The sequence below is a fragment of the Giraffa tippelskirchi genome, chromosome 4 (assembly GCF_054371585.1).
Source record: "Giraffa tippelskirchi isolate mGirTip1 chromosome 4, T2T-mGirTip1v1.2.pri, whole genome shotgun sequence".
NCBI classification, from domain to species: Eukaryota; Metazoa; Chordata; class Mammalia; order Artiodactyla; family Giraffidae; genus Giraffa; species Giraffa tippelskirchi.
In genome coordinates, this window is record NC_137278.1 from 151515821 (window position 1) to 151537846 (window position 22026).

The 22026-nt window shown below is 35.1% G+C and overlaps 1 protein-coding gene across 1 annotated transcript in view; it reads left to right on the plus strand.

The window, feature by feature from the left end:
* TAFA2 (TAFA chemokine like family member 2) overlaps positions 1-17752 on the plus strand; it is a 555274-nt gene extending 537522 nt beyond the window's left edge. The window contains exon 5 of the mRNA XM_081588950.1: positions 15632-17752. Coding sequence (XP_081445076.1) covers positions 15632-15643 — 12 coding nt within the window. The 3' untranslated portion in view covers positions 15644-17752. The remainder of the gene's footprint in view (positions 1-15631) is intronic.
* Positions 17753-22026: the final 4274 nt, after the last annotated feature.

Here is a 22026-nt window from a genome sequence, read left to right on the forward strand (position 1 = left end):
TCATTTTCCTCCTCATTATCATCAGTAGATGAGCATTCATATGAGTTGAACATATAAAAAAAATTCTAATTGGGAGAAATTGAAATTCACAAATATTTGCCTTTTTCAAGCTCGGGCAAAATTTGGAAAGTTCCATCATAATAGAATTTTTACTTCTAAACTAATAGACATAACCCCCAAAATTCAGTAAATGAACCCTATACTTAAGAGAGTGTTTTGAAATAGACCTAGATTTTGTAAGAAGCCAATTTGCCCTTTTATTATAACATTTTATCTTAAAAGTAATAGTCTATGCAACAGCTTTAATTTGATTCTCAGAGTTCATGACCTTGGATTACAATACTAACGAATAATATTATAGTCAGTTTTTCACATTACAACCTCTATGTCTCATCTTTATGATGGAAAGGTTGAAGAACTTAGTACATAGCTATATCTAGGAACCCTTCTTCAATGCCAGCCTTAAAAATTTATTAGCAATTTCATGTGATTTAATGGGTTTCAGAAATGTTTTATGCTTCAAGGTATGTTCCCTTTTTGCCTGAATTTCAGTGACTGATATTCTTGTATCAGAGAGTCATTCATTCATAGCTTAAAGATTTCAACATTCAGGAATTATTTACTAAAATTCAAATTTCCACAATAAGGGTAATACTCTATGTAGGTGATAATAGAATTTATGGTCCATATGAGGCCTTATTTCCAGGGTAGACCTAACAGGAAGTCAGGACGACAGGTATAAATCAGGATTATCCAAGGCAAACTAGAAAGTATAGTCACCCCAAGTATAAGCAACTTAATTTCTATTCTGAGCATTAGATGAAAGTAAGTTTGAAGAGACGACTTGGCTTAAACATGATTATAATGCAGAGGTACGATGCAGGTATATACCAAAGTAAATCTTAACTGTTCCTTAATTTGTTGGATGACTAATCAACACAAAGTTCATCATTAAAACTGATCCCACATAACTTGACTTTTACTTTTAGTAATGGATATTTAGTAATATTGTCAAGGTACCCCTTTCTTCTTTCCTGCCCCCAAAAGGAGATTGAAGAATTTGACAAAATAAAAGGTGGTAAACCTGAAGGCATCGAAAAGTCCACAAGAAAGGGAAGAGCATCTAGTCTAGAATCTAAGGTGGGAGGCGGGGTGTGTGGTGAAGTGGTGGTGAAGAGCAAGAGAGGTTAGTCCAGTTTGGGGAGTTACTAAAGCCTTGGAGATAACTGTCAGTGTTAGAGCACAAAAGAAGGCAAAGAGGAGAGGAAAAGGGAATCTAGAATAAGTGAAATAAATAGCAAGTACTTGGTAGTTATTAACCCACATTTGTCAGTGATTATACCAAATCCCCCAGGCCTGAATGAACCAATTATTAATAAAAGTCAAATACAATGTTTGTCAATCTGGATCAAAAAATCAAAACACAAGTATATGCTATTTAACAAAGGTGCCTGTTATGTATAGTGCCTCTGAACTATAAGAATAAGGGAAAACAGAACATTTTTTTAAAAAACAGAAAAGATACACTATGTAAAAACTAACCTAACAAAAACTGATACAGTAATACTAGTAGTAAAGAAGAATTTGTGGCAAAAGTTACTGTTAAGGAGGGATATTTCCTAATAAAAGGTTTAATTCCTCATGAAGAAATTATATAAGTGACTTTCTGCATACATTGGTGCTTCATGCTACTTCCCCTTTTACTAGAATTAGTAAAAATAACATTAAGTTCTCACTATTATCAAGAAGTATTATAAGCACTTAATACATATTAGTTCACTTAATCCTCACAAACACCTCATGAGATAGTCATAATTATTATCTTCATTTTACACATGAGGAGATTGAGAAATGAAAAGGTTGCCCAAAGTTTCAGAGCTAATAAGCAATGGAGCTGGGATGAAATGCAGGCAATCTACCCTTTAAGTTATAAGAATAAATATTTGAGTAGAAGAGCCTAAATGGACCAAACAGTTTTTGGCTTTCCCTCTAGCACACATTTCAAATGAGTTTGCCACGGATGGGGTAGCACCTAAGATATTCTTTCCCCTGTACTTCAGATATTAGTTTAGCTGCTTTTCCATCTCTTTCTTTCAGAATCTTCTAAAAGCAGAGATATGGTATTTTTTCTCATGACTGAACTCACATTTCTCTTTAACTTCAGTAGCTCAAGAACAGCTGAATAGTTAAGGGGAAGGAACATGGCTTTAAAGCTTTTTTTGTAGACATGGAAAACTAAATGCTACAATGGAGGGATGAGTGACCTTCTTATTTCTAGATTGGTTTTCTATACTAGAAGATGTCTCAATTTAGCTGCAGTAGAAGTGAATGTAAGTCATGTATGCAGGAATTCTTTGCCACCAGTCAGTGGAAAACATTTGCCAGGAAAAACTTCTGTTGCTTGCCCTATGCGTGTGGACACACTCCCTCACTACCCTCTTCTTCCTTAAAACCTTGCAAGCCTTCATTGTCTAAACAGAAAGAACAGTAGCCCACTAAATTATGAGAATAAATATTTGAGTAGGAAAAGAGTCCATTATGAAAAGAAGTCATCGTGGTCTCGCTCACGTATGTACTTAGACTCTCTCCAGGTCCAGCTTCCAGGAATGAGGCATCTAGAGTGAGGCGCATACAAAGCCATGTGTGTTTCTGATAACTTCATTGTGGTTTCTTTTTGTGCCCCCATGAGAACAAAGATAGTATCTGCATTGCCCACTTTTATCCTAGTAACATAGGAGCAATAACACTTGTGGAATAAACAAAGAAATAGACGAATAAACAAATGAACAAACGTCTGTGACTTCATCTACTACTGCTCTCCTCACTGCTTACTCCATTGCCACCACCCTGCCCCTCTTATTTTTCTTGTCTCCAGACATTTGCACATGCTGTTCCTTCTGCCTGAAATGTTCGTCCTCCAGATGTCAGCTTGATTGGCTCTCTTATCTCTGTGGGTGTTGACTGCAATTTCACATTCTCAGCAAGCCTTCCCCATCTAACTGAATTTGCATATCCCTGCCTCAAAAATCCTTCTCTTTATCTTAACTTTCTCTTGGCATGGCCTAACGTACTTTAAAATTTTACTGGTCACGTCTATCATTTGTCTGGCTCTCTGGATTGTCAGTTTCACAGGAGCAGTGATTTTCTTTTTCCCCCATACATAGGACAGTGCCTGCCACTTATTATGTGCTCAGTAAATATTAGTCAAACAAATGAATGGAAGAACCAAGTATACAGGACCTGTTTCACTAGTTTTAAAGCCCCCCAAATAGGGATCACAGCCCCCAGAGTATCACTTACATGCTTCTTTGAGAAGTGTCACTTTTAAGTTATCTGAGCTTCAGTTTCTTCAACTATAAACTGGGGATAATAGTAATTAGTTACAAAGACTAACAATAAATTGTAAAAGTTGAAAAATCTCACATAATCATCATGAGGATTGCAAAAGAAAATGGATGTGCACTCAGCTGTCTACTGATGCCCACAATTACGACCTGAGGAATGGATGCAAAGGAAGGGTGATTCCAGGTTTCCCTGAGGAGCAGAATGATTCACTGTCTTTGGCATTAGAGTGTAGACCAGAAAATGCAGTCAGCTGCATTTTGCTAAGCAAAAATTAACTTGTTTGCCTTTAAAAATACTAGTCTCTTTATTTGAAAAAATAAAGTGGTGGTTGGAAGGGTCAGGCATCTTAAATATAGAAGCTATAAATTAAATTAGTATGTCTATAGCACATATGGTAGGGAGAGATAGAGACTGCATGTACAGTATTATTTTGGGAGCAAAGCACTCATCATGGTATCTGTTTACTTTGTTACATCACAGGAAATTTGATATTTCATTTGTACCACCATACCTGATACAAGTTAACATGTAATACCTAGGTGTAGGGTAATTGTCACCACATAGTATTTCATGAGAAAATATCCTAACAGTGTTAAGCAGAAGTATGCAAATTACTCAAGAGAGTTATTTTTTTTTTAATTAGGATCATTTTTAACTGAAATATTAACTGTAATGAATATGCCAGAATGAACCTTGATGTATCTATTTGGACATTTCCCACATCCCAAGAGGTTAGTCTAAAACCAATTAAAGCACCATAGATTGCTATTATCTTCTTGCATTATTATTTTCCTGAATTAATTTCATTAAAAAAATCAGACCTTCTCCAAATGAGAATAAATTTAAATATCCGAGGTACAAATGTGAAGCTGATGTCAAGACCCATGCATATCTATAATTTCAAATTCTGAAACCACAACATCATGGGAATAATCCTATTTTTTTTTTTTTAATGGAGGTACTGACTTTTTGGGTCACTTAATCATTCCACTTGCTATACCCAGAGAATCCAAATAGTACCTCTAGTTTCCCTTCTGAAATTACTTATCATTTTTCCCTTATAGTCATACATTAATTTGTTCATTTATCCATCCACCCACCCATTCATCATTTCATCCTTTCATTTAATAAATATTAGGCATCATTTATGTACCTGGAATGAATACTGCTTAGCACTGAGGAAACAAAATGTATGCTAATGTTTTTTCAGTACATCATAGTTAAGTGAGAGAAACAAACAGGTTAATAAATAATCATAATATAATAAGATGTCTTATAATAGAAGTATGGAAAAAGTGTTGACTGGATGAATCACAAAGGCTTATGAATTATAAAGTGGTAATGTTTGTTCTGAGGTTTGAAAGGAAAACATTTTAGACATAGGTAAAATGTATCCAAAGATAAGGAGATAGGAATAGGCATATCAAGTCCTAGGAGGATTAAATCATTAGGTGTGACTGGAGTTGGGTCTGTGCATCTCTGAAGAGGGTGGGAAGAGTGAAGGTGAAGCTGGGTGAGTTGAGGTCTTATCATAAAGGACTGTCTGTATTACCAGCAAGAATTTAGATTTCCTTCTATGATAGGACATTTTTATAGCTTTTTCTTTTCAGGATTATGATAGCAAACAGGAGGAGAAGCTCCAAGGCACAAGACCACTCAGGGAGACAAATTTGGAGGTTATTCCAACCCCACAAGCCAGAATAAAGGCCTCGATTAAGATAGTAACAATGAGACAGAGTGGGGAACTGATTAGAAAGATGACTAGGGTCTAGAAACTAATTAGAGATAAAATGTCTGAAGAAAATGCTATCATTGTTAAAAATATTCATTGGGGAGAAGTGAAAATTCCTATAAGGCTTTCCATGTTTTTGAACAATGTGAAGAAAATGGAGGCCTGGAAATATGAGTTAGTGTATTTTTCATCTGTCCCTTGCTTTTTCTGAAAAATGTGCAGCTCCTCTAAATTTTCTCTAACTTCACCCTTTGCCTTCAGTCACATGTGACCATGGCAAGTCACGACATTGACCCATTTCATAACTGTATTGGCCCTGATATATCTGGATAAAGTCAAGTAAATGTGACTAGAACCCAAAATTCCATTCTTCCTCAGACAATCATTTTTGTCTCACATTTTCTGGTTAGGTAGAGAGAGGCCAAGGTAATAATGATGGGAAAGAGGGATCTGTTCTTGTTGCACAAAGACCCAAGTTTTGTTTTGTTTTTTTTTCCAAAATTAGAAAATATATTTTTATATTATGACATGATTAATCTTCTTTCTGCTATTAATTTTAACTATGCAGACCTTTCACTTTATGTAGGAAATGTTTTACTTTACTTTTGATTCATTTTACCAAAGCTCTCTGTTATCTGATTCTGATTACTAGCCGCTCCTTCATGTGATTTATTATTATTCATGTTATACTGTCAGATATTTAAATATTTGAAAATCAAGTAGTACATGTTTTATATTTTGAGGGTACTTTGGGAAGAGAGATGATAAAGAAAACTTTTGAAAGTCTGTCTACAAAATGTCATAAATTACAACTGAAAAATGTCATGAATCCAATTCAGACTGTTAGTGAGGGTTACACCGTTGATGATAGAGAACAACAAAGCTGCCTTGAGAATTGAATGCCCATGGATGGCCAGACACACTGGTTAAATGACATGGCCTCATTTATCAACATTAAAGTAGGTATGATTCAGGTTCATGCTTCAGCAAATTACAAATTACTGTAGACATGGATATTTGGCAACCTATGAATGGTTATGATTGCAAATATTAAGTCTGCAAATTCTAATTGAATGTTGTTACATAATGTTTCTACAATTCTCTTACCCTTTTATGTTAAAATGGTTGTCTATTGATTTTTATATACTTTCTTCCTTGATTTTAAATAAACTCCTTTCTTACATTTGTGCAGACTGCTTCCCGAAATAGTCATGAGAAATGCTTACTATCCTTTTATCAGTTTCTCGTAAGAGCTGTTTATTTTAGGTCCTATTTATGGGTATGTGTTTCTCTGAAATGAAAAGCATGTTCTAAGAGTTTATAATCCTCTAGGAAAGATGCAAAACTGTCCCCGTTGTGGGTTTTTATGGAGGTAAAGGAAGTTATTGTCTTGCTATCCCTTTACGATTGTTGAAATACTCCCCTTTGCCCAGGTCTGTTTCCTGTAATAGTGTTTTTAACAGTGGAGTACCTGACATGTGTTTGCTCCTTAGGCAAATGTGTAAAACTCTTCAAGTTTGAATGGAGAAGTAAAAAGGGAAGGTTTCTGCTGTGTTTGATGGCAGTTTTTTATTTTTCCACATCTAAAAATGTTCTGGCTCCATGTTGGAGCACTAGTGTGGCAAATCCTAGTATTGGTGACATTCTAAGGAAGGGACAGAAGTTTCATTAAGGAGTAAAGATTCAAAATGACTCCAGAACTGCCTCAGTGGTCAGTAAAGAAGGCACTGAATTATCTTTCATAAAAAGGGAAGAAGGGGAGGCATCATTTTTTTTAATAGGAGACCCTCACACTGGCCACAAATAGCCAATGTCATTGTTGGTCAACCGAATGTTGTCACCTACAAAGACCCTGTAGCTAATATATTGTTCTCTTAAGAACAGAAACAAAACCCTGAGTGTATAAGTGGACCTCTGTCAGTGTTCAACTTGCCTATTAGTCTGTAAATTAGCATGGAAAGCACTGAACCATCAAATTTTTACCTAATCTCCATAAGCCAAATGAAGATCGTGTTCTTACCTAATGATTCATTCTTTGTATGTTTAAATTACCCCTTAATTGAATAAGCTATGTCATACCAGCATCTAGGTAATTAGAACTGGTTAGATTTAAAGATTCATATTTTAATCAACTTTGGGAATTTGAGTCTACTGGATTATGACTGTTTTTTTAAAAAGTGAGAAATATATCTGGGAAATAGAAAAAAAGCAGAAACCTCCGACATATTAAACATCACTGCCTATGCTGCCCTGACCTTCAGAAAATGAATTCTAGCTTTTTTAACTTAGAGAATGATTTTTTTCTAAAGATATGCCACATATGGAGTGGTCATCTCTAAACTTAATTTTATGGCAGGATATAGGGATGAAAAAGAGTATATGCTGCTTCAGGCATGGTACTAGCTTCATGCTTCCACAAATTTCACCAAGTTCTTTTCAAAACGACAGAGGCATACTCTTTATGCAGACAAGTATCTCAAGGAAAAGTTATTACCAAGAGCCACTTATATTTATAACTCAACCAACCAGAAGCTAAAAGAAAATGTTGCTCTTAGTAGTTCCTACACTACTAACTCAGATTTCTTCAAAGTTTCAATCCTTCTTCCAAAAGTCCACTTATCTTAAAATCACCTTTTAAGCATAATTTTTTAGTGCTTACTTCTTTTAGCCCTCATATGCTGTGAGGCTGAAATTCTCGACTGTGATGCTTGAGCTGGTATAAACTTTTAAAGTAAGTCTTTATGACAGAAACTGGATAAAAACTATCAATTCAAATTATTCCTTTATAAATGAGAGGTGAGCCTAAAAAAATGAACCAATCAAACTTAGCAGGTAAAGTGCCTTTCCAATTGCATTCAAAGTCTCAACTGTCTCTGAAAATAGGTAAACTTTGCTATTAATAGTATATAGAAAAATATTATTAAAAATCTATCAGCTTTCCTCAAAGCATTCAAAATAACTGTGTTCCCATTTTAAGGACTTTATGATGTTTCCTTAAAGTTTGAACAGTGTAATCCCATTATACTGTTGTCTTTCAAAAGTATCTATTTTTCGTCATTTTCCACCTGGAGTAAATGAAAGGATGTGTATGGTGGAGGACCAGGAGAAGAAGAAAATTTTTATATTTTCTTAATGTCCCAAAGGAATTTATTAACTACCCAAGGAGAAACCAGGGAATGTTTTGTTTGGCTAACAGTTAATGTTAGCTGATCTGCCTCTGAGTGGATGAATGTGCATAAATGGCAATGCAAACAGTCATCTGCTTTCCTGATTCACATAGAAGAAAGAGTTCATGGCAGGCACACTGCACAGCTTTCAAACTTCCAAGAAATGGTGCAAGTCCATCTGTTCCCAAAGATTCATTTCTAGTAGACATCTTCGTTGGCACAGCACGGGAAGCTGAAAGCCACTGACAGATGTTGTATTTGCGGTAAAAAGCTCACTAGTTCTGCATTCTAATATAGGCTTTTCAGAAAAATGAAGTCTACATGGTGGCCATACCACCCAAGAATTTAAGTAATCTGGATAAAGTTTTATCCTTTTTTGAATTAGTCCTTAAGAAAAGTCATAAGTTTGGGGACAGAAGGGAATCAGAAATTCACTGAGTCCAGCCAACTTGTTTGGCACGTGTGAATGAATCCCGGAGATTCAGAGACTTTTTTAAGTGACTTGTTCAGAGTTCTAAAAACCAGATGGTAGTATCACTGTTATAAACTCTTATCAGTACAAGGCCACCTCTTCTCGGTCAATCTGGGCTCTGTTTTCTTTTTTTTTTTCCAGAAATCTAGGAAGACTCTATGCATTTTCTGCTTCCATACTGGGACCCACACTGTGGTACACCTACATAGACTCAATTAACTACAGCTCTGTTGTTTGAAATGACTGTATTTCTAATCGCCCAAGGCTGTTAAATTTTTTGAGAATTCCTAGAACAGATAACAAGGTCAATTCACAGTAATGTTGACCCTAGCTGAAGTGCTAAGCAGATTGGCTTTTGTGCCCCTAACGTGGAGGCCAATCCACAGCACCAGCCATTCTTGGGAAGGAAAATTAAATTATGATATAAAAATGCAGTGGGTTTCAGGGTTTATCGGAATCACCTCCAACACCATGAAAGCAAATTAGAGGCTTTTTTATATAGGTGTACATGTTTATGACGGTAATTCATGTAAGTCATTGCCTCATGCTGCATCATCTATACCTAAAAGCTGTCTGGTCAGCTTGCTCTTAAATGATTACTTCAGACCAATAGGAGTCTTTCATTTCATAATACCTCATTGCATAAGGTGCTTTAAGAAAGCACAAGTGCATTCATGTACCGTTACAACCAGCTGAATGGCAGCTTTTCTCCTGCTTAAATGAGAAAGCCTGCTACTGCGGAGTAATGATGTTTTAATTGCACATTTAGTACACAAAGAGTGAAGCAAGAATTTAATTCACGTACTTGTAAGAGCTACATTAAAAAAATACATTTGCAGTGAAACAGCAATTATATTCCAAGCAAGAAAAGTTCATTCAAATCAGCATTTAGTGGTTTAAAAAAATGGGATTGCCTTAAGAATCCAGTTACTGATTCAGAAAGATTTTCAGTGGTAGATTACCTTATGTTATACGCATGAAACTAATATAATGTATGTCAATTATACTTCAATAAAGAATTTAAAAAGTCAGCATTTAGGATTATGAGGGTATTCTAGTCTTCCTTTTCACCTATATTGAGTAAGTTAAATTTATTTATTAAAACATTCATTTGAAATGGTGCCTATCTCTGATGTTAGTAAGCAGTTGTATTGTAAAAATTGGACTTTTACTGCATTGCAACCTACTGCCTCCCTTCAGAAATATAGCCACATAGTCCTTGCCTTCCAGTTGTTTAAAGAATATGCATCAGTCTAAAGATAACTGTTTCTCTTATAACACAGGTATTTTAGCAAAAATTTAACTTTTTAAAAAACAAAATTGACTTGTAATATTCATAATGCATTGTCTTTAATATTTTGTATATGTGACTTATTTTACATTCAAAGGAATATAGTTCCTCATAACAAGATTTTCGTGACCACCCAGAAAAAAGTAAGAATATTTTGTAAATTAAGCTAATATGATAAGATTCATATGTATATTGTGGAGTTTTGGCATTGATTTCACAAACTAATACAGGTGGGCAAAGTAAATATCTAAAATGAAAAATATCTGAGATGTGGTATAGAACTCAAACACATCAGAAGAACCATAATGAATAAGGAAATTTATAAATCTGCATTTTGTTTGGCATAATTATACTACATTTATTTTTAAGCCTAGATGGTTAAAGTACAGTACTAATTTCCTAAATATTTTTCCTGCATTCAGAGTCTGACGGCAGCTGATTCATCAGAAAGACCAATAATGGAATTGCCTATAAAGACTAGTAACGTATGCACAGAAATAATTGAGAGCAAAATCAAGAACTCAGTGCATTCAGCTGCCTAGAAATGTATCCATATCTGAATAATAACAGTTACCACTTACATAATGCTCATCATGTACCTTGGAATATAATTCTCTGTGTTAGTCGCTCAGTCATGTCTTACTCTTTGCGACCCCGTAGACTGTAGCCTGACAGGCTCCTCCATCTATGGGATTTCCCAGGCAGGACTACTGGAGTGGGTTGCCATTTGTAGGCACACTCTTTACCGTCTAAGCCACCAGGGAAGTCTTGGAATATAAGCACTTGACTAGCTTATTTTTCCTCAGCTCATACAACCCTATGATGTAGGTACTAATATTATAGCTGTTTTATTTGAGGTCACATGCTGAGTTATCAGCAGAACGAAACATTGAACCTATACAGCCTGGCTTCAGAGTATATTCTTTTTGACCATTAAATACCCTCTCACCTTGTCTGAAAAGACAGTCTCTCCCAAAGCCAGCCAAAACAATAGTGCTTTCTTCTTGATATATAACTACCATCATATGACTTTGATTAACAGCATATGAAATGAATGATTGCAAATTCAGTTACTATCAGACGGAAAATTAACTAATTAAATCAATGTTTGTAGAGAAACAAGATGTAATGTCCTCTGCCATAGATATCCTAAGTATCACCTTTTGAGTCTTAGTTGGGGATTACTACTGTTACCACCTGTTAATATTTAAAAAGCATTTGCCTGGACTGATGCTTTGCAGGGATTATCTGATTTAATCACAATAGCAAACTTATGAGGGCTGGTAATACCATTTTCATATTTCACATGGGGAGACTAAAACTCAGGAAGTTTAAATAATTTATTTCAACCCCATAGTGTACGAAAGTGATAAGGCAGAGATCTGAACTCAGTTTGTCTGTCTGCAGAATTCACACTACTTGTCACTATGTCTCTCCCCATTGTGTACTGTCTCCCATTGGTAACCTAGTTAGCATGACTTAAACAGGGTAAAAAGAACTATAGACTCCATACATATAACGATTTTAGGAACTGTATAGAAGCATCAAAGCATCTTTTACGTTTGGGAACAGAATAGATTCTTGAATATTTTTCCTTTTGAGCCTTTTCAATTGATTTTACCTTGAAGATAGGCAGAGGATATAACACAAAGGTCAACATACAAAATGAATACAGTATGGAGTAGGAAATGGCAACCCTCTCCAGTACCGTTGCCTGGAAAAATCTGTGGATAGAGGACCCTGGCAGGCTACAGGCAAAGAGTGGGCATGACGGAGCAACTGAGCACACACAGTTTTAAAATAGTTGACTTCACTTAGTCTCAAATATGCCATTTATCTGGTTTTGGTTTCTCAATTTAAATTGGTGAGCAGACTTAAAAGACATGATTTTAGCATAAATTATTGAGAAATCTGAGAGCCCTATAATAGATTTGTTCGACTGGAAGAAATAAATGGATGCTCTCATCTAAAAAAAAATTAATGCTTTTTATTGAATGTTACCAGATTAGCTTCTTCATTCTGGTGGCTCATTACCAAGGTAGCTCTATGCTTGTAACTAGAAATAATAATACTAATGGTTATTATTATTGGATGTGTTCAGCAGCCCAGCAGTTTCACTTACCGAACTGGCTGGTATGCAGCACACTCAAATAAAAGTTGCATGAAAAAGAACAGCTGTGTAGAAGACTGCCTTTGGAACGGCAGATTTACTGAGACAGTGATTATAGTGCATGAAGCTCAAGGCATATCCGTAATGATCGTAGGACCATTTCTCTCTCTCATGCAGTATTTTATATCTATTGCCCTCAGAATGAGAAGACAGTGAATTCATGATAGTAAATGCTATTTCCTATCCTGTAAAAGTGGTTTTATTGCAACTTCCTGCTTTTAGTCACTGGAAACTTGCTGAAAATCTTCCTTAGAAGGTAAAACTTTTACTAGTTGGCCTCTTCCAAAAGATAGGGCTTGAGTGAAAAGAGAATAATATTTAAGTTCTAAAAAAAAAAAGGCAGTGTTTCATTTGGTGTACTAAAAACTTACTTTTAAGTGAAAGAAAATTTTTTAAATGTTGGATTGTGTAAGTATTGCCTGAGATCTTTCATATCAAGAAATCTCAGTTTAAAAAAAATGAAGTTTGAGTTTCTCATCTATAAAAGGTAAAATGGCAATCATTTCTCCCCCATTAGCATGTCAGAATTTAACTATGAGTCACTTGGACTTAATGAGAATAAAAACCATAAATGCAGTTTTTCGTATTAAATTTTAGACAATTATTTTAAAATGTTATTTGGATCTTGCATATTAGATGATGAAAATGGGTGATAATGTACCTGTATTCAGAATCATCTGCCTGTTTGAAAATCTTTGGCTTTGCCATTTTGTTTGGTACAAATCTGGAGGTTATCAGGTAGGGTGGTGATATATGTTCATATTTATATTTCACTGAAAAGGGCAGATTATGACAGCCTTCGTTTGAGTTCCTTAAGTGCAGTCCTCTAACTTGCCTATCAGTAGTATCCTCTCATTCTGCTTTTAGTGGTTCTCTTGTTAAAGATTTATGTATTGAAAGAAAAAAAAATGATCCCAACTCTAAAACTTTTATTTTTATGGTACTTCATAGTTGAGAAAGCTAGGTCTTCATAAATATACTTGATCATCATAGGAACACTGTGAGGCTAACAGGATTATTCCCGTTCTACACATGGGAAACTGTGGGGCCCAGACAGTGCATGGCACAGCCAGTGTCATGATTGCCACATTGACCTAAATCCAGCAACTATATGCCCAACCACAATGGCCCTCTGATCAAAATCAAATAATTTACAAAAATCATACCTAAAATAAATTGTCTGTTACTCTTCATCTCATAAAATGTGGGGTTTTTAGGATTAAAAAACTAGGAAACTAGGAAACATTGTGCAAAATTAGAGAATAAGGAAAAGCTTTCATTGTTTCAATCCATGCTTATTTAGACAATTACTTCTTTGAGTTAAGCTTAGTTTTCTATCAATTATTTTAGCTGATAGAAATGTAAATGTACATATATATAATTCACAGCATAATGTAAATGTACATTTATGAGGATCTGGATTGTATACTTGTGTTTGTATATACTTATGTTTCCTCTGGTGAGATGGAAGAAAATTATATTTCAGATATATAAGTCCTTGATTTTATATTGTGAATTTGATGTCTGTTTTTAAAATTATTTGAAATTAAAATTATCTGAAAATAAAGCTTTAAATACATAAATATTTGAGAGAATCACTCCTCAGCGTTATATAAACCAGCAGAACAAGATGCTTACCTTGGAATGGAGATGTAAGAATGTGTCTGCCATACATACCAATACATTACTTAGAATTTGGGCTTGTAGTGGTTCAAGAGGATGTGTTATTCGCTTTCCTGGAGTTGTTGCAACGTGTCTCTCGAGTGGCCAGTGCTGAACCTCTCCTGAGGCTAAATCATTTGTTTTCTTCCTTATTCCTGTCATTTCAAACACTGGTGCCCATATTACATTTCACAGTGATTTCTTCCTGCAACCAAGAGGAGAATTTTCAGAAAAGGCAGGTGAATTTTCTCAGCCACTGGAAATCAAAGACTGTGTTAAATCAATGTTTGTCAAGAAAGTGTATCATAAAAATAAAATTTCTGTATTTTTCACAACGATGAGCTATCTTCATTAGCAACCTATGACACATAATGACCATAGAGATATATGTCCTCCCCATATTCTTCTTACACTGACTCCCAGACTGGGAGCCCTTCACAGAACTTGTGTAAAATAACCACTGAATGGCAGACAAATTGATAATAAACTCGCTGCCCTGTCTAAGACATCCCTGCTCCCAGAATCTCTAGAGGGCAGCAGGCCCATTATGTTTGTATCCCCCCATCGTCAGTTCAGTCCTCCTCTGTGCATGGGAGTAAGAAGCTACAGATTTGCAGGCAGAAGCTCCTTCTTTGGGAATGAAACTGACCAAAGAGACACAAACATGGTTGCTGCTTCCATGCAGAATATATATGTTTGAATTTTACACCTCTCTTTTATACTGTAATTTGAAACCAGCCATGGCAGAGCAACATCTTGTTACTTTATGTTTCTATTTTTCATAGTTGATCAAACTACAAACAAAACAAAACCTGTCTTTTGGCAAATGTTTCGTGAAAAAATAAGTAACTATGTTACTTAATGAAATAAAAATAAAATATCCACAATAATTTTTAAAAATTCACTTTTTGTTGTAAGCATCGCTGGAAAAGAACTGTTAGGCAATCCTAAGTACCATGGTATTAAGAGCATAACTAGAAATTCATCGACACAGCAGAAATCTTTGTCTCTCTTTGTATCATATTTCTTCTGCATGCATATAATGATATCTATGTACATATTAGGTATTCTAGCTATTATTCTTTTTTTCCTGTAAATAAATATTCTTTTGACTTAAGTACCCGTGAAAATCCACGTGATTCTGCCTCAGTAATATGTACAATAGCATTAATAATACTGCTCTAATCAATTTCATGAGAAATTTTGGGGACCTTTAAAATCTGGTAAAGGATTGTACTGTAACTGTTTTTCTCTCTAATTTTTTTTTTTTTTTGCATTATGAATAGTTGATTTAATGAAATGCAATTGAGTCAAATAAGCATTCAACTTTTCAACTATTTCAAGAATGGGTTTTATGGAACCAAATCCCAAGGGCTCTCTTCAAGATGTGGTCTGATAGGATTCCTAAGAACAAAAGTCTTTCCTTCACTGACTCCTGGCATGAAGTGTATGATCTCTGGGTTATGTTCACCAAGTCTATGCAAAGAACAGGGATTCCAGAGTCATTCTTTGGGTCCAAAAAGGGTAACTTCTCCAGTTGAGATCTTCCTGGTCACTGTTGGAGTACTAGGATAACTGCAAATGGCTCTCAAAAATATTATGAAATAATAGAAAAATAATTTTAATAAACTATAAATACCTAAATATGGTAATCCTTTAAAATTCAGTAATTTATTTAATATAGCAAATATCAGCACTTTGAGTTTTTACTTATTCATTTCTAATACTTACTTGTATAGATTTTTAAGATGATAGCTGTTATGAAATGATTCTACTTTCTTTTTCTTTGTAGGTAACCCATTAACCAAGGTGAAATCAAGTGATCCTCAAGGCTGATTACATTGAACATATGTATACAAACATAATTCATGAGGTGATCTTGAAGGAAAAATTTTATACAGCTCCGAAGTGGCACTCTGGAGTCTATTACTTCTGGGGGATTTCCTGGCTCATAATCAGCTTCTTGGAATCAAGACTGTTTAGAAGTCCTACATGAACTTCAGTATCATGAAGATTTCATCAGATTTGAACTGTGTTCAACTTGTAAAAATGTACTTAAAAGAAGAACTTGAAGTTGCTGTCTGAAGAGTTGGCATTTCTGGATGGTATCAGAGACACCTACCCTTTGGGCTCTTGGCCCCAAGTGTGACTGCCTTTCTTGTTTCTGAAAGTCTCTCAAGTGCTCTGGCCTTCTGCCATGGACCTGTTCCTGGGTCCTGTGTTCACTGGCTAGGATTGTCCATGCTTCAGTGACATTTCCTTTGCAAACGTCTCCTCTGGCATGGTGTAGACTGAGACAATTTAATTTGTATCCTAACCTTGGAGCTCTGAAAGCCTACATGTTTTAACATCTTAAAGTTGCTTTTGTTAAAGGAATGGAAATATATATCCATTGATAATAATTATTGTTGGCAAGTTATAGTTATCTGAATACATCAATCATATAAGAATGTATAGACAAGCTGACATGTTTCCCCAAGGCTAACACACTACTGCAGCTCTCTGTCAGTTAAATAGGTAGTAGTTAGAACTGAATTACCATTTTCATTATATACTCCTATTTGGTACCTCTAGAGTACATTCTCTTTCAGAGTTTTTTTTTTTAAGTGAACTTTTTCTTTTATTTTTACCTTTACTTTTTCCCTTCACTGAAATCAGCAGTGAGCAGTCAAGTATTTAGGTAACCTTCAGTTTCAAAAAATTGCCAGGGATGCATGTGGGTTTTGATTTCTTAGCTTGAAAGTTATTCACTTAGATTTCTTCCAATATTTTTTAAACTGTCCTTTCTATCTCATTTTTAAAAGACTGTCTCTTGCTCGACCCCAAGGACTGTTTGAATGCCTATTTGTTTATTTAGTCTGTTGGTAGAATAATTTGTTCATTTCCTTGGCCTCAAATTTATAAATATTTGTTTATAATTTTCCCATTCAAATAATTTCTTAGGTCAGTTTTTGTCCACATTTTTGTAGTCCTTTTAACATCTGTGGTTTTCAGTTCTAAAGGAAAATCTTGCAAATATTTCAAGGCCTTAAACACGTATGTCCTTTTTTTTCTAAGTTATTCACAGAATGTATAATTTTATACTACTTTTATTTTGCTTCATTTGTGATGTGGAGGGAAAGAAGAATGGAAATTGCATAGCCATTCTGTAATAATATTGTGTAAATGTATAGTTTGAAGGATTGTAAAGGGAGAGGCTTCTGTGTTTTACTCAGATTAATAGGAAGATACTTCAGAAATTGTCCTATTAGACATTCTATTATGTTAGAGAGAGTGTGGGTATCTTCTGTGATTTTAAAACCCACTCACATGGCCAATTATGTATATGTTGATTTCCATGATGGAGGCTGACATACAGACCAAAGCTCTCCAGGATAAATTGGTAACAATCTTCAAAGACCAATATATTACCCAGAATCTTTTCCCAGCAGAATAACTAACACTGTAAAATTTGTTAAACATGAAATTTGTAAAGTATACTTTTGATATGGAACTAAAGTATACTGACCCATAAATCCATGGAATGACTTTCTTCTTCCATTTTCATTATGCATACAATTAGATGGCTCTGAGTGAATTTTGCAATGGTTTAAGAATGTCTGAACTTGTAAAGAAAGGAGTAATAGTTGTGCTGGAGTTTCTGCGTCAGTGATAATATTAATTTCTTTGGAACAAAGTGGAAAATTATATTATTTTGGAAATTATGAATTTGTCCTAGGTTTGAAATTATAGATCATGCCTCTCTTTTTTAAACTATGTCTTTTAAAACAACACTGGAAATTCTGTATTATATTCAAGTGTAATACATGCATATCAATAGAAAAAATAAATGGAATTTCAAATATACTAACTAGATTATCCCCAGTAATGTTGTGACTCTTCAGAAAAGGTGAATAAAATTGGAATATAAAAATTGACTCTCTTTCCTGAGTTATTTTCAGAGAATCTGTTTTTCAGTGTTTTATTTTAAAAGCACTTCAGTTACTATCCAGGAAAACCTCCGATTTTATGGGAAAGCTGACATATTCTTTAATCATTTTATAAAAATCCATGGCAAATCTTGACATTTACACAAGGTTCCAATATTTGGGTTGCTTCTTTACTAGGAAACAATTGAAATAGATATATTTATACTTGTGCAACTTGCTCACATCTTGACTATGAGCACAACTGGCAAATTTTTGCTAACAATTATACAAAACCCATTTTATTAAAAAACTGTCTAAAAGAATATACTGTTTATCCTTTGAAATTCATTATACAGTTGACCCTTGAAAACACAGGTTTTAACTGCTAGGTCCACCTATACATGGATTTCTTTCAACAGTAAATACTTCAGCACTACACAATTTGAGGTTAATTCCAGGGAGGTGAAATCATGAATTTGGAGGAACCAGATACAGGGAGGATGGACTCTAAGTTATATGTAGATTTTCAATTGCAAGGAGAGTTAGCTCTCCTGACCGTAGCATTGTTCAAAGGTCAACCATATATGGGAGCATTAATTAAAACAAATATGGCTATGATTTAATCTTTTACATTACTTTAAATGGCTTTTATTTTGAATTTAAGATATTTTATATAAAGTTATGGAAACAGTTCAGAAGGCTTCTGTGTACCCTTTACCCACCATTCCCTAGTGATAACACCTTACACAACCAATAAATTGACATTGGTACAATACTATCAAATACAGAACTTTTTCAGACTTCACTTGTTGCACATATACTTTGAGTATGTTTATTTTTGTGCCTGGGGTTTCCCTCGTAGTTCAGTGTTAAAGAACCCACCTGCCAATGCAGGAGATGCAAGTTCCATCCCTGGGTTGGGCAGATCCCCTGGAGAAGGAAATGTCAACCCACTCCAGTATTCTCACCTGGGAAATCCCAGGGACAGAGGAGCCTGGAGGGCTACAGTCTATGGGGTCACAAAAGTGCAAGACATGATTTAGACTAAACAACAATAATATGTGATGTATGATCCTATTCTTTTTCATTAATTTGGTAAATATCTACTCCAATATGTCATAACACAGAGTATGGGTCAATAGGTGTTTGCTTTGTGATGACTTTTTTGAAGTTCTCCATTTATGGAATGGCATCTTATAGCATTATTTTATTTTTATACATTCTTATTGCATTAACACAATGGAAACCTTCAGTTTTAACATCAAACACTACCATATAAGATTTAAAATTTGCAGTTGGCATTAATGGGTAAGAAGAGGTCTGATATTCTGTATCTATGGTTGAAATAAAAAAGGAGTTTGTTACTGTTCTTCATTTTCCTTAGCAAGACTCATATATACAATGCTATATAATTGGATTGTAACTTTTAATAGTACACAATGGTTAGTATCACAGGGATAGAACCCAGGTCTCAGACATTGCAGGCAGATTCTTTACCATCTGAACCACCAGGGAAACCCTCATGATCATATATCCATCTGAAAGAGCAACATGTGCAAAGATATCTAGTAGTATTTATCGTCATGGAGATGTTTCTCATTGTGACCCGCTTAAGTAGAGAGAATTAGAAAAAAGGAAGACCTCTTAGAGAAGCTGAAAAGTTGAGGAGACATATACTGGGCATCTCCTGTTCCCCTTACCCACATAGAGAACTCATAGTAGAACATTACTGTTTTTATTAAAGTATGGGTTTGTCTGTCTGACTTCATACCTGCCTTCCTCTCCTTTCTTTTCTTGTTTTCTTCCTCACCCTCCTTTCCCCCTCATCCTGCCCTTCCTTCTCTTCTTTCTCTATTGTTTTAAATATATAGAATGCTTTGAAAAAGGGGTAGAGGTAGCAGATTTTATTCACTACCTTCTGTGATAATGAAAAGTAGTATAGATATTACAATTATCCAGCATCTAATTGACTTACTAAATTCATACTAGGCACAAGCATATTTGGCTAGATCAAATGTTACCTGAAGTTTAGCTTTTAAAGTGGTCTTTAAAATCTGTTCAATAGATACTTTTTAATGCTGTGCATTTTCAGGGCACTATGCTAATCAATGGAAGGTAGGTACAGAGAAGACTTAAGTGTTTCATATTTGTTTTGATTTTTTTCCAAATCTTCACTATATTTCAAATCACTAAATGGTATGGACTTTGTCAAACATTCTTCTGGAAGCTTTTATCTGTTATACAAAGCAATTGAACTTTATCCTAGAAGTTATGTGAGCAGGGCACTACCAAGTTGTATTTCAGAGATTTCAGCAAAAAGTGATAGAAGGTCTTAAAGAAGAGAGATTATGGGCTTGGGGAGAAGTTAGAGGTGACTAACATAATCCCGGAGAGCTACTGAGGGCCTGAGCTTGGACTATTACCTTGAAGAGAATGTGGGGAAGCAAATGGCTATCAATTCTGGTTGTAATTTAAATTACTTGAAGATATAAAACTACCACTGTCCAACTCTACTCTCTGAGAGTCTCTTAATTGGTTTAGGATTAGTCTGGGCACAGATATTTTTTAAAAAGCTCTTTGAGTGGTTTCCCTGGTGGCTCAGAAGGTAAATAATGTGCCTGCAAGGTAGGAGACCCAGGTTCAATCCCTGCCTTGGGAAGATCCCCTGGAGAAGGGAATGGCTACTCACTCCAGCGTTCTTGCCTGGAGAATTCCATAGACAGAGGAGACTGGCAGGCTACAGTCTATGGGTTTGCAAAGAGTCAGACATGACTGAGTGACTAACACTTTCTTTCACTGGGTTAAGAAATAATGAAGGGTTTTGCCAAGATATAAATGAAAAGTTGGGTAGGATGATTGGATGAGTATAATGAAGATGTGGAAGAGAACTTAGCCCTGAGCCTACTAAAATGGGGTAATTGAGATTTAGTTAAATATTAGAAAACTCAGGAGGAAAAGGAGTTGAGTGGCAGGTGGAGATGAGATTATTTTCTTTAAACCTAATGAGTTTAAAGTGCCAAGGAAACATTCAGAAAAATCATGTTGGATAAGAGTTGAACAGGTTTTATTGGATTTGTAATTAGAGAGTGTTGGTCTTGGAAAGGGCAGTTACAATGAAGTGTTTATTGTAGATTTGAGATTTCAGTGGGTTGGAGAGCAAATGAGAGATTTGACAGTGGAAATAGCACAGGTTTTTAATCCCCTTCTATTTCCAAAGGGAATAAAAAAGAAAAGTAGCACAGTGATTGTGTCAGAGAGGCAGAATTGAAAGGGTGCATTTTTCTTAATATGGAAATTAGACTATGTTTATATATACTGTCATGGAGGGAAGGAAAGGAGGAGAGGCATGTTAAGAACCTAGGGCTAAAAATATAAAGGAATAAAGGAATAGATGGAAATAGGGGTGTTGCTATCTAGATGGAAAAAAAGATAAATGTATGAGGAATAAGCAAGACCTAACCCCATAGAGATTCTAAGGGGATGTGAACAGTGAAGAGGCCATTGGTGTTTAGGTATTTGGTGACCGATGACAGAGAAGTGTCATTAGGTAGTTAGGCCATGAGTCAAAAAGCAATCACCGAAGTGGATCAGCACATAGATGAGTATCAGCTTGTCCCTGGGCTATTTAGGCTTACAGAATTAATAACTCTAAGACCATAAACAGATAAATGAGAGATAAATTAACTAAGTCTCAGTATCCTTATTCATGAAATGAAGATATCTACCTCACAAGATTGTTGTGAAGATTCAATGAGTTAATACATGTAACGTGCTCAGCACACTATCTTGTACATAGTATTTACTCAATGGTGGTTCTTTCATAGTGAAAAATGTCAAATTCCCATTTGTTCTGCAATGGTGTAAAGTCAAGTTGGTAGCAAATAATAAAGTCATATATGATATAAATGAGTTTGGAGTTGGCTAGTATCATTACAAATGATAAATAGAAGAGGACAATGTAGAGGCATTACATTTAAATCATTTCCTACCCACCCCCTGCTGGAATTAAGTGACTGTAAGGAAGGTGAAAGAGTAATCTTAGTCTCAGACTAAGTGAAAATATTTTTTCTGACAGGTGGAAGGCAGAAAGGTTTATTGTCTAAGTGCAAGGAGGCAGTAGGGAAGGAGAAATTGATAAAGGGAGGGATGGATTAATATCCTGGAGGAAGGAGAAACAGGTGGGATTGGGAATATTAAGCAGAAGGGTTAGTGTGAGAGGAATAACCTTTCTTTTGTCAGATAAGCAAAGAAAAAGATGGATGAAGCTGAATACAAATGT